Below are 12,098 nucleotides of genomic sequence, written 5' to 3'. Positions count from 1 at the left end.
CGGGGCGGGGCCGGGGCCGGGGCCGGGGCCGGGGCGGAGGGAGGGACGAGGAGGAGGAGGAGGAAGTGGAGGCGGTTGCGAATAGCGGGCAAATGGGGAGCTGAGCGGCTGCAGCAGCACCGCGCAGCAGCAGCAGCAGTACCAGCAGCAGCAGCAGCGGCGGCGGCGGAGCCGAGCCGAGCCGGCAGCGGGGTCCGTGCAGGCGGGGTCCGTGCAGGGGGGCGGCCCGGGCTCGGCACGGTTCGGCTCCCGGGCAGCGGTTTCGTGCCGGCTGGGCTCTGCTTGGCTCGACTCGGCTGGGCTGGGCTGGGCTGGGCTGGGCTCCGGCTGGCGGCAGGGGCACGCCGTGGCCCGGCCGGGCTCGCTGCCCGCCGTGCGGGGCAGGGCCTGCCGCGGCCGGCTCGCTGCGGCGGCGCGGTGCCGGGTCCTCCCTCGGCAGAGCCGTCTGATTGCTCTCCCTTTCTCTCTCTCTTTTATTTTTTATTTTGAATTTAAAGCCGTCGCTCCGCAGACGCCGAGTGCGAGCAGCAGCAGCAGCAGCCGCCGCCGGGGCGCCCGGGAGCAGCGCGCCCGGCACCATGCAGACCTTCCTCAAGGGGAAGCGGGTGGGCTACTGGCTGAGCGAGAAGAAGATCAGGAAGCTCAATTTCCAGGCCTTCGCCGAGCTCTGCCGGTAAGCGGGCGGCACGGCGCCGGGGCCGGGGCCTGCGCCCTCCCGGGCGGCTGCGGGGCGCGTTGGGGCCGCCCCAGAGCCCTGCCCGGCCCTCGGTCGGGGCTCGGCGGCTCCCGCAGCCCGGCCGGCCCCGGGGCGAGCCCGAGGAGCGGGGGTAACTTCCCGCCCTGCGTGTCCCGGCCCCTCGGGAGCCCGGGTTGAGCTGGGACGTGGAGGGGGCGGCTGGAGCGGGGTAGCTGTGGCTGGCGTGCTCCCCGAGGTGCGCGGCGCTTTGGGAAGCTGTAATTGGGCTTCATCGGGGGAGCTGAGAGGATCTCACGCACGGTGCGTTGTACAACCAGTTTTATTATCGAAGTGTAAGCGTGAACTTCATGTGGGTCCAAGGTCTCGTGACACATGCGTTATAGCCTCTGAAGAACAGTTTTGTCTTATTTCATTCCATTACTACATTTATATCAAGGATACAAAATAAACTTCGATAATTGAAAATGTCCCAAGTCACCATCTTTATAATTTCTGCAAAGTCTGCTCAGAGTTTGCAGAATACATTTTATAAGACTTCAGGTACGCTTTATTAAGGCACGTCGTGCTAAAAACAGCAGTGCCCGCATTCTGAATTCCTGCTGGCAGCACTGGCTCTTCTCTGCAAAGACGAAGGAGGCACAAGAAGCAGGAAACTATTTTGAGAAAGTAGCAGAAGCTTTTGCATCAGCCTGTGTTCTTGGCGTTCTGTATCTGCTCAGTCAAACCTCAGCAAAACTTACCAGATTTTCTTAAAATATAGAAAGGACCGCAAGTTCTGGTTTAATGTCTTTTTAAATTTCATGTGGTTCTCCAAACAAAATACTTCCGAAAGAGCGATGCCAAGTTCTGGGCCTGCCTAAGAGATTTTTTTTTGTGATGCTCGAAAATACGCTTTAACCTCTAATAAGTGTTAGAGAAATGTTGTTGTTAGGGCCTTGATGTTGGGTATAGGTTGGATTTCATAAGCAGAAACTAAGAGGAATCTTAGAAAGTACATAGCTGGTTTCTCATAGTTATTTGCTTTTCATTCCTGGTATCATATGCGGTACTTTATGTTTAGGAATCTCCAAAGATGACTTTCTGTCCTCCGCTGTTCTTGTTTCTCTTTTTGACTGTATGCCTTGCTTTACTTTCTCTACTTCAGAAATTCTTTATGCTTATGTTTCATAACGTAGATACACAATTTCTTTGTGTATTGTACAAATTTATTAATAGTTTTAAGTCCTGGCAGTGCTATGAAAATTGACCCCAAAGTGTCTCTCTTGCTACACTTTCCCAATTTTGTGATGCAAATTAGGCTACCTTACTCTGTACAAGCTAAGCTTGCTTTAAATACCATTTGCAGATGTTGGATAGATTATGTCCATTTGATCATGCTTCAATTATTTTATTTTAAAAGGCATTTAGTATTAGTCTGTTTTTAGAAGCGGAGTTAAGTGTTGGGTTTAAAGATCAATGCAGTTGCTGGAGTAAGTTGCTTGGTCGTCCATCCTGGTAACTTCCATTGATACCAGCGGGAGGCCATGTTCATTTAGGCAAAGATTTTGTGTATTTTATTCATAATATCTACTTGATTACTTGTGTATTTATATGATTTTATTGCGGCAGAAAAAGTAGTGCCAAGCTCAACATACATCTTACCAGAAATATTGTGCATAGTAGGAAATAAGGCAAGTGTACTCATTCCTGTACAGTGATTCATGCGTTAGAGTGGACTATGTGTCTGTCTGTCTACTCTATGTATTTTATGGTGACTGTTACTGGGATTTTATTTGCCTGTTGCCTAGGGATATACTTTCTGGATGACTACAAAGTTCAGTTTTGTTTGTACGAGTTTGCAGTGAAGCAGTTATATAACCCAGGAAAGTAACAGAAGACGCCTAATGAACTCCTCAAGTGTGCTGTTTTTAGACCCAGAGTATTGTTGGGATAAGAAAAGTCTTCAATTTTTTGCAGTCTGCCAGCGCAGCCAGTTCTAGCGTGAGGCACCGGTGCCATAGAGGGATTAGGGACAGACATTTCAAAACCAGCTTGAGCCATCCTCTGGGAGACGGTCTAAGTGCTGAACCGCTTTCATAGGAGTGGTTTCAGGTTTTGTCTCCAGCAGCACTCCAGAACTTAAACACTATGAAAGACGCTAGCTGAAACAAGATGTGAGTGAGCGTGAGTGCACCAGCAATGAAGGTGCTGCTCTGGGGGCACAGGCAGCCCTGTCTTCAGGTCTGTGCTCCGCAGAGACTGGGCAGGTTCTTAACGCTGTCCTGGTGTTTGTATCCAGCTTTGATGTGCAACCTAGGCTAGGGTTTGGTAGGTTTCCCTGTTAAATTTTGGCATCTGAATCCTTCCAAGCAGTTTCATGAAAAAAAAATTGGAAAAATTGTAGGTGCCTCCTTTCTGTTTTTTTGTTTGTTTGTTTTTAATTTTTGCTTCGTGATACAAATCTCCTCAGGTGCGTAGGTCTGGAACACCCTGTCCTGCCTGAACGCAGTGTCTGGGATGTTTGCCTGAGCTTTGTATTCACAAGGTAACAGGCCTTGTATTGAGGGTCTTTGAGCTCACCTGTGCTTGTGGTCCTCACTGTGGCACACTAGCGGCATCCTGCCAGGGCTTTATTCTTCACGGAGCGTAACAGCCTTGTCTGTGCCTCCCAGACATAGCCTGAGGAGATGAAAGCAGTGGCTGTGGTGGTATCTGCCTCCACATTTATAGCCCAGGCAGTGGTTCCCAGTTTGGGTTGCGTCCCAGCGCAACCCTTAATGCTTCCGCAGGGAAGTGCTCAGAGAGTTGCTGACCCAGAGGACAGAGCGCTTGCCTGGGGAAGCCGGGTTTGAGCCTGCAGCTGTTACCTCCCAAGGGAGGCTGAACCTGGGTCAGGGACCGGGCTCGCTCCTGTCCTCCTTCTGGACCTGCCACCACGCCACGGGACAGTCACCCTGCTTGCGTCTGGCCTCTGCTTCCCCCACCGGTTTTCAGTTCCGCCCAGCGACTGCTTTCTGCCCAAGCTGTCCGCACTGCAAGGCTTCTGTGTTCCTCAGCGTGCGGTGTCGGTGGGGAGGAGCGCACCCCTCTGTCAGCCTCGCCGGTACCACGACGCTCCCCTGCGAGCTGTGGCGTGGGGCTGAGCTCCTCTGCGCCGAACAGGCCTCTTGCTGCCTCACTCAATTTGTTAGTCAGGAGGCGATTAAAGAAGCTACTGCTGCCAAGTTGGCCTCTGCTTTTGACTGAAAGCTGCTAGGTCGCCGTGCTTTGTGTCGGGTTGGGTACCCCCTGCGTGCTGCCATATGTGCCGCACCTGCAGCTGCGCGGCCAGGCCCCCCCCGGCTGCGGCGTGCGGATCCCTGGCCTCTGCGTCTCCTGCCTGCTTTCCTTGGAGCCGCGGCGTTCAGCTCCACCAAGGCATGGCACGGTTTCAAAGCTTTAGGTAGCTGGCTCGTGGTAAAATGCGGAGTTATCTGTGGCCTGCTAAAAAGTCAGGCGAGGTTTCTAGGGACTCCTAAGTGAGAAGTTAGGAGCGTGTGGTGTGAAAATGTAGTTCTGGTGTTGTCATGTGTCCTGCTGCTGCTGAAAGGAACAGTTCCCCCTTCTTCCAGCTGTTTGGCCTTATCCACTGTCTCAAGCTGGTTTTAGTGGTTATGCAGTTGGCAAAAACTTTCAGTCCAGTCTGTTCCCTGCTCCTCTTGTTGACATTGAAATGTTGGTCTCTGTACAGGTGCGTGAGCACTAGGGCAAGCTCAGGGAAATGGAGATGCCCCGCTCCATTACCGAGGTGACAGGACTGTGGAGTGAGCTGCAGTTTGTGGTAAAGGCTCTTGTACACTGCTTTTTTTTCTGCTTAGATGTACTGCCAGGCCTCCGTGGATGTTGTGAGTAAAGAGACTCATGCCATATGAGGAGGGGCAGCGGTAGTAGTACAGAAAAATGCGCCTATCTGTTTGAAAAATGAGTTGTATATGTTTGGCACCAGTTCAGATTAGCGAGGTGTGGCTGTTTACAAGGGGCTGTTGCCTCTATAAAAGCCTCCATTTCCTCGGTAGCTGTTCCATGTGTCATAAGTTAATATTGCCTCTTTGGGGCCATGAAGATGTGAGGCAGTAAAGTTATGGCTACGTGAGTAAGTTAGAGTGCTATAAGGTGAAGTGACATGCCCAAGAGGAGATAATTTAAAGTCACCCCATTAGGAATTATAAGACACTTCTCAGTTATTTGGGGAAAAAGCATTCACATGTGCACCTCCTAAGTTCCCATGGAAGTGTGGTAGCTTTCCTGTGTAACCGTGTAGGTACTGAGTCAGTTTAGCCTCTTTATAGCGCGTAGAAAATGAATAGCAAAGGAGTTGAAGAGTTGCCTGAAGATGTAATTTGTGTCATGATAAATCCTGCAGTTTGACAGACAGCAGAGCTGTGCTTGTTCATCTTAAAGTCCAGATTACTTATGGTCAGATTTTATTGTGCAGTGTTTTTTCACTGAAGAGTGAGGGCCTGGAAGGAACAATTTCTCAGGAAATTCTAGAAATTCTGAGAAAATCAAATTCTGATCATAAAGGAAGAAAATTTAAGTGAAGTAATAAGGAATACCTTCTGGTAAAGCCTTGTCACCTTGATCTACAGAGAGCAAGCGGAATTGTCAGCCCCCCTTGAGAAATCATCCGTGACAAACTGATTGCATTCATTGACACATGAAAGTAAGGCTTCTTGATCTGGTTTGGATTCCTAGGTGCTACCTGCTGCTGAGGGCTGTTCTGAAACTTGAGCCTGTGTTCTTGAATAACCACCTGCATCAGTTTAGTGCTTCTTGCTTTTGGTTTTATGCAAGGGGATGCACTTTGGGTGTGCAATTCCTGTTAGAGCTTTTCATCCTGAAGACCATTTGACAGTGTGACAGATCACTTTTTTTTTGTTTTAATTTGTTGTTATGTTGAAGCTATTCTGATGTTGCTACTAAATCAATCTGCTGAACATAGCATCCAATTATTTTTTACCTGGCAAAATATTAGTATGTCTTATTTAAGTTTTTGTCTGACTCGATCTTGCTCTTTCTCTTTTTTTTTTCTTCAAGCTAAGTTGGTTCTTCAACCTGCTTCTTCCCATTTTGTGTCTGTGGTAAATAGTTCAGCTGTCTTTTAGCATGTATTAGAAGCTATTCTGTTTAGTAAATCAATGCCATAAAATGTATAAACACTGCTGTCAGTGCTATAAGTCTGTATGGCTCTCTTTCTTTTCTAGACTTTATACATGGTCCCTTTTGCAGCACGACCTGTGCACAAGAACCTAAATATGAGCTTTGAGATAGATTAATTTAATGCCCTCAGACCAGTATTATTCTTAAGTCTGTTTCTTTATATTGCAGGCTGTGAGGTATATTGTGTGTTTTTTCCAAGAAGAACTTGGCAGGGGAGGGGGGGAGGGAATGTTCTTTAACCCCAATTCACTGTTAATCACGAAATACAACTTTTTTAAAATTCGTGGCTTGTGCCAGTTAACTTTTACATTCTTAAAGGCCATAAAATAAAATGTATGTGCATCGATCAATAGCTCCCATTGTTGCTTGTGTTAGGCTGAAATACTGTCATAGAATGGCTTGGATTGGAAGGGACCTTAAAGATCTAGTTCCAACCCCCAATGGATATCACGAGAAGCAACCAGGGGCAGGATGGGTGGGTATAGTTTTTTGCCTTTTTTTTTTTTGACATCAGCTCTAACAAAACCTTCCAACTAGCTAAATGATTAAATTTATAATAAGCCAAGAAAACACGTTGAAGGTAGTAGTAAAAAACGCATGTTTCTTAGAGGAAAAGTTCGGTGTGTTTTTGGGTTCCTGTTCCTTCTTCCATTAGCCTGTAGAGGAGGAAACGTGGCATCCCAGAATAACCGGGTGTATGTGTGTTTTCTCCCTCAGAGAGCCCTGACTGACAGGCATCCCTCTCGCAAAAAGCTTTCTGTGTTATGCCTGCAGAACCGTTTCATGGGAACACAGCGCCCGGCTGCGCAGCAGCAGAGGTGGCTGTAACAATCACTGCTTTCATGGTGACTCTGTTTCATGATCTAGCAATCATTTACCTTGGATTCAGGAAGTCTGTGTCCTCCCTGCGGTACATCCCCTCACCACAGCCTGTGTGAGATGATACGCAGCAGGGAACAACAATAACCTCGGTCAGGTGGCAGAGAAAGATCTGGATTCTTCTGCAGATCACAAGCTGAATACAAATTGACAGTGTTGCCAAAAAGCAAATGTCACGATGGAGTACGTAAGCTGGAACATGGCCTGCCAGGCACATGGCGTATCCATCCTGCATGGTGCTGATAAGGCTGCTGCTTACCCTGCCTTTGGTTTGGGACCCCGTGTTTCAGGGAGAAGGCAGGTCAGCTCTAAGTGTCCACGGGAGAGCAGTGAGAAGGATTGGAAGTCTTGGAAATGCAGCGAATAGTACTGTGGTATTCAGCATAAAGAACCGGGAGGATCTTTGGACGCTTTAAAAAGCTGCTGTAGGGGAAAAAAGAGCATGGTGTATTCCCTCGTTCCATTGTGAGTCAAGCAAAAAGCAGTGAGCTTCAATTGTACCAAGAAGGAGGAATGCTAGTATTTGGAAAAAGTACCCTGATTGTCTATTTAGGCAGCAAAGTTTGTTGCTCAGAACTTCTAAGAAGGGTTTGGACAGACATGCTGGGAATGACACGAGCCCGTGGTCCTGTTTCAGGGCAGAGATGTTGACCTCTCCTCATGTCACTGCTGCGGCTTTGTCCAATCTATATTAGTGCAGAAATTGTCCAAGAAAAAGTTCTTTGTACCTTGAGTGCTCTGAAGAACCTTTACTACTTCAGCAGTCATGACTTGGGAAGCCCAGAGATGAGGTCTAAATGCATTCAGCTTTTAAAAGTGTATAGGCTCAACCCGAGAGGGGTTTCAGAGCTGCCTGCTGAAAGTGTTTGGTCTGCTTTAATGTACTGCGCTTGCAAAGCATTGATTGACAGTGTATCTCATGATGTTGGTCAGATTATGTGCTGTTTATCTCAAATTTGACACTTTTTGGTGAGGCGGCATTCTTGAACGTGTTCCAAGGAAACAGGGAAGCAAAGCATTGTAAAAGACTAAAATAAGCATGATAATAGATAAAATAAGCACCTGTGCTGGGTTCATCTACGCTGTAGGGCTGTGGAACAAACACTCTTCTGTATGGTTATCTTTTTCTCGTTTTTGAGTTCGGCGTTCAGTCCTTGAAACAGTGCTTTGTTTTGTACTGATGGAATTCAGCTCCCTTCAGAAGGAGTCATGCCCTTTATGTGATCGAGGAGGAAGCTGCTGCTGTTTCCCCACTGTCCAAACACTGCACAAATACTGGCTAGTATTCTGTCCCTCTGCAGGGAGAAATCACCACTGGAGGACAACCATGTACTTTACGAATGGCTTTCAAAATGATTGAGTTTCGTTGGGGGGGGGGCTTATTTCCAGGTAAAGCTGTCTTAGTTTTCATTCTCCTTCCTCCTAACTGCAGTGCTTTGAGCTTCTTGTCTGGGATGTGATCGCCACTGATGGTGGAAGGATTGCTGGCAGCAAAATGGAAGGATTGCTGGCAGCAAAATGGAAGCCTGCTCACTGCTGTGGCCAGGCTGCTGCCTGTGCAGCGGGTGGCTGTGAGCATGCTGAGGTCTCGGGGGGCTCCCAGGGACCTGTTCAGTGCAGTGGAGGAATTCATATTTCTAGGCCTAACCGTGCTTTTAGGAAAGCAGCTGGCAGAGCCAGGCTGGGGACTTGGAAGCAAGTTCAGTTCACGTTGAGCTGTTTAATCCTGTCCCCTGGGATACCAGCTGGTGAAGGTTTATAAGCGCATCTCGTTTTGTCTTGTCACACACTGCTGAGTCATGCTTGCTTGGAAGAATTTGAGGTCTGTCCTTCCTCCTCAAAAAAACAGATTGACTTTTCTCTCTTCATCACACTCCTCGCAGGCTTTTCTTTCTGCCTGTCAACAAGCCGTCTTCAGCCCTTTCCCTCTGTACGCATCAGTTCTGTGTATTCGGTCTGGGTCCCCAGGCATTGCCTTGTGAAACAGGATCCTTCATGAAGGAGAAAATACTTGAGCTGTGTCTGTAGCAGAAGGCAAAGTGATAAATCTTGAGCTTTGAAGCTGGGCTGCTGCTGGCAGTGTTTCTGAAGCCCCGTGTTTGCCCTGTCAGACCATACTACAGATGTGCCTGCGCTTTGAGGGAGCTTCGTCCCCTTGCAGGATGTGAACAGGCCGAAACCCTGGTGCCTTCAGAGACCTGGCCTGGACTGCGTGTTGTGGCTGTGAGCAACAGCGTTGTTCTCTTTTGAAATCCTGTGTTTTAAAAGTGCTTGCGACTTTTCTTCTACTTCCCCCCGGTGTTCGGTCGGACGGTGCTGGTGCGACGCCTCTCCTCGCAGCAGCAGGAGATAGTTCAGAGGGCTCAGTGGACGCGAGGTGTCCTGCCTGGCGTGGTGCTCGGTAATGGCTGTCACTGCCCGGCCTCGATAAAGTTATCTGCGTGCTGGGGTAACTGCTTAGCAGTTGATAGAACAAACGATGTCTGGGGTGATTAATGGCGCTGGAAGGAAATGATATCACACAGGTCCACTTGCAATGTGCCACTCCTTTGCCATCTGCGCTGGCAGAGCGTGGCCCTCCTTGCTCCCTGCCCCTCCTAAATTGCTTCGGTGGTTACAAGAGCTGGCGTAATGACTCGGCTTATTCTCTGTCTCGTCAGCCTGGTTTCGTTACCAGGGCGGAAAGTGTCGTCACTTGTATAGCTGGGTCGTGAACACTTGCCTCTTGTAGCAATATGCTGTGCTCTGGTGAGTCTGGTAATGGCCACCTAAACCCAGCCAGGTATGCTTGTTGTACAGCTGCCTGTCAGCTCTTCGCCAGAGCCGTTCCCTGCTGTTGCAGAAAGCCCACATCGGCTGAGAGGATCCAGCACCGGTGCCTGGTGGTAGAGCAGCCAGCACGGGCACTCTCCCCACTGGCCTCTGAGGGGTGGTGGGGGATAATAGGGGGCCCTGTGGTCCTAGGGGATCATAGGTCTGCTCCTGCGTGGGCTGTTGGGGCAGCCCGGCATCGAGGCCAGCTGAGGAGAGCCAGGCCAGCCGGCCAGAGCTGGAGGTGGTGTGCAGCAGGCGCTTGGAGGAGGTTCGAGGCACAGCACAAACGCGCTCACCTTCCCCCTGGCAGAGCCTCTTGCCTTCTGCCAGCCGCCGGTGGTTGGAGGCTCTGCTGGCAGCAGCTGTATCCGTGATGCTGTGTTCAAGGGCCACGGGTGGCCCTGCTCTGCATAAACCTTCAAACATGTTTTCTGAACTCGCTTTCATTTCTGATATCACAGGGCTGCAGAGAAGGTATCAGCATGTGTTGGCTACCCTCTAGTTTTGTTGTTACTAAAACATGAGCAAATACAAAGTTGCTTCTGTTTTTCTCTACTTTTTTTAACCTGTAAAGGCATAGGCATTACTTATTTCTAAGCGTATGTGTGTTTATTTTCCTAACACACCCTGACTCTTGATCAATAAAAAAATCATTTCAGTCAAAAAGATGTAAGAAGTTCAGAAGCTCTTCCCCAAAGAACAGGGACTTCCCTGCTAAAAATACAAAAACTTGCAAAAGAGGGAGAGGAGGAACTAGCAGCTGGGTCCAGCATAGGGGCCACCTTCTGACTTCATCTAGTGCTTGCTATCTGTGACCTGCAGCTAACAGCAGAGGGTTTTGGGGAACCTAACACCCCTTTGCAGATAGAGAGAAAAGTGCCCGACCAGTTTACGTGGTCATATAGCGGAAGGGCACCCTCTGAATGTGAAGTACAGGGTTAGTGTTGCAAAGTGACACAAGCCCTGTCTCTCTAGCCTTTATGCCGCGTGTAGAATTAATTTGCAAATAAAATCTGTATCTGTCTTTTGTTCGATATTGAAAGCATGTATTCTTTTCTGGTCTTCGTGTTGGTTTTCAGTTAATGCTGCCTTTCTGTAGCCTCAGGTATGTATTTTAAGAGTTGTTTCAGCTCAGCATTCTTTCACGCAGTTGTCTAAAGTAAGTTTTCTTTGCTTTAAAAACAGACTTGAATGGAGGGAAACAAAACAGAAACTAAGAAAGCCTTCTGTTCTGATGAAAGGCTGATGGCCAAATAAAAAATAGCACTTGTAGTTGCTGACCTGCACCCTGGACCTGGCAGGAGAGGGGAAGGCATGGAAGGGGAGCGGTGTTATTGCCAGCGCCCTGGGCCGGGGCAGCACGTGCTGCGCAAAGAGCACGTGGCGATCGAACAGAGCAGTGAGTGGCCTTTGTCACCTGGGAGATGTTTTCTTCCAAACTTCTGCCTCTCAACGGTGGTTTAATCTGTGGAGATAACATGTTTTATGCTGTGTCTGTAGCTCTACCAAGCTGCACTGACTGCAGGTAGGAGCTGGGCCTACTGGAGGAGAAGAGGCTTGCTTGCAGGTTTGGCTTTAGGGCTTGTCATTTTGGGGTTACGTTTCCTTCTGTCCCAAGGAAGAGATCAAAGTTTATGCTGGAGTCAATTTTGAAGAGGGTAGGTTTTCTTGGTGTTTTTCTTGTCCTTTATAGAACCAAAATTTTAGCGTGCTTTGAGGGATAGAAGTACAGGCTTGTTGCTAGACAGGGTGTGGAAGCCCCATTTGCTTTTTCTTTCTTTTTCTGATGCTATTTTAGGCTCTCAGCTCTCACCATCTAAGAGAACTTGTGCTTTGAATTTTGTTTTAGTCACAAATGAGTAGAGTGAAAATCTTTGGTCGTAGACTTTATTACCAAGTTTAAATTGCTTTTGCATGGGACTAACTTTGTTTCAAGAACTGTCTAGCTAGTTCACCTTCTGATTCCTTCCCTAATGCCCCGTGATCATAGCTTTGTTCTTTGGGTATGCTGTAAGGCATTGATCTTCTGATCTTCATCACTTTGTTGCTTGCTAGTGAAGGATTGCCTGTTTGCAAGGATCAATTCACTGCAAGGTAGAATATTCTTGAGGATTAGGACTCTTTTTTTTTTTTTTCCATTAACACTCAATCTTACTATTGTCTGGCCTAAATGTAATTTAAAGATTCTTTTGTCTATCTTTGCCTTAAAGTAGAAGCCAGGTTCTTTCCATTTCTGGGTATTTTAATCAGACCAAATGGATCTCTAATGTACAAGCTCAGACCTTCCTGAGAAGGCTCTGGAGAGTGGAGAAGGCTTGACGTGACTGATGCTTGTCAGCTGCTGTCTTTTAGTTGTAAAAGTTCCTCAGACGCTGGTGGGGTGGATGCAAGTGCTCCTGTGAGCCAACTTGGAGTCTGCCTTTCGGTGATGCTGGACGGAGACAGAAGTGATTGACTGTGAGAGACTTAGGGTGTTTTGTCTCTTCTCCCTGACTAAAATAACTGTGGGTGCATTGTACAGACCTGTGGG

General features: G+C 48.3%; 1 protein-coding gene across 2 annotated transcripts in view; it reads left to right on the top strand.

Annotated features, from left to right (window-relative positions):
- Positions 1 to 52: 52 nt before the first annotated feature.
- The window catches only part of ITPK1 (inositol-tetrakisphosphate 1-kinase), a 142,375-nt gene continuing 130,329 nt past the window's right edge, over positions 53 to 12,098 (top strand). Inside the window, exons 1-2 of one of the 2 annotated variants that reach the window (XM_080594235.1) lie at positions 53 to 192; positions 498 to 673. In XM_080594235.1, the coding sequence (XP_080450361.1) occupies positions 579 to 673 (95 nt within the window). In that variant the 5' untranslated portion in view covers positions 53 to 192; positions 498 to 578. Of the gene's footprint in view, positions 208 to 497; positions 674 to 12,098 lie in introns of both variants that reach the window. The other variant, XM_080594237.1, reaches the window with a different exon arrangement.

Source organism: Anser brachyrhynchus (genome assembly GCF_964034855.1).
Source record: "Anser brachyrhynchus genome assembly, chromosome: 5".
Lineage (NCBI taxonomy): Eukaryota > Metazoa > Chordata > Aves > Anseriformes > Anatidae > Anser > Anser brachyrhynchus.
Note: the sequence above shows the minus strand (reverse complement) of the source record. Positions and strands in the feature narration are given on the sequence as shown.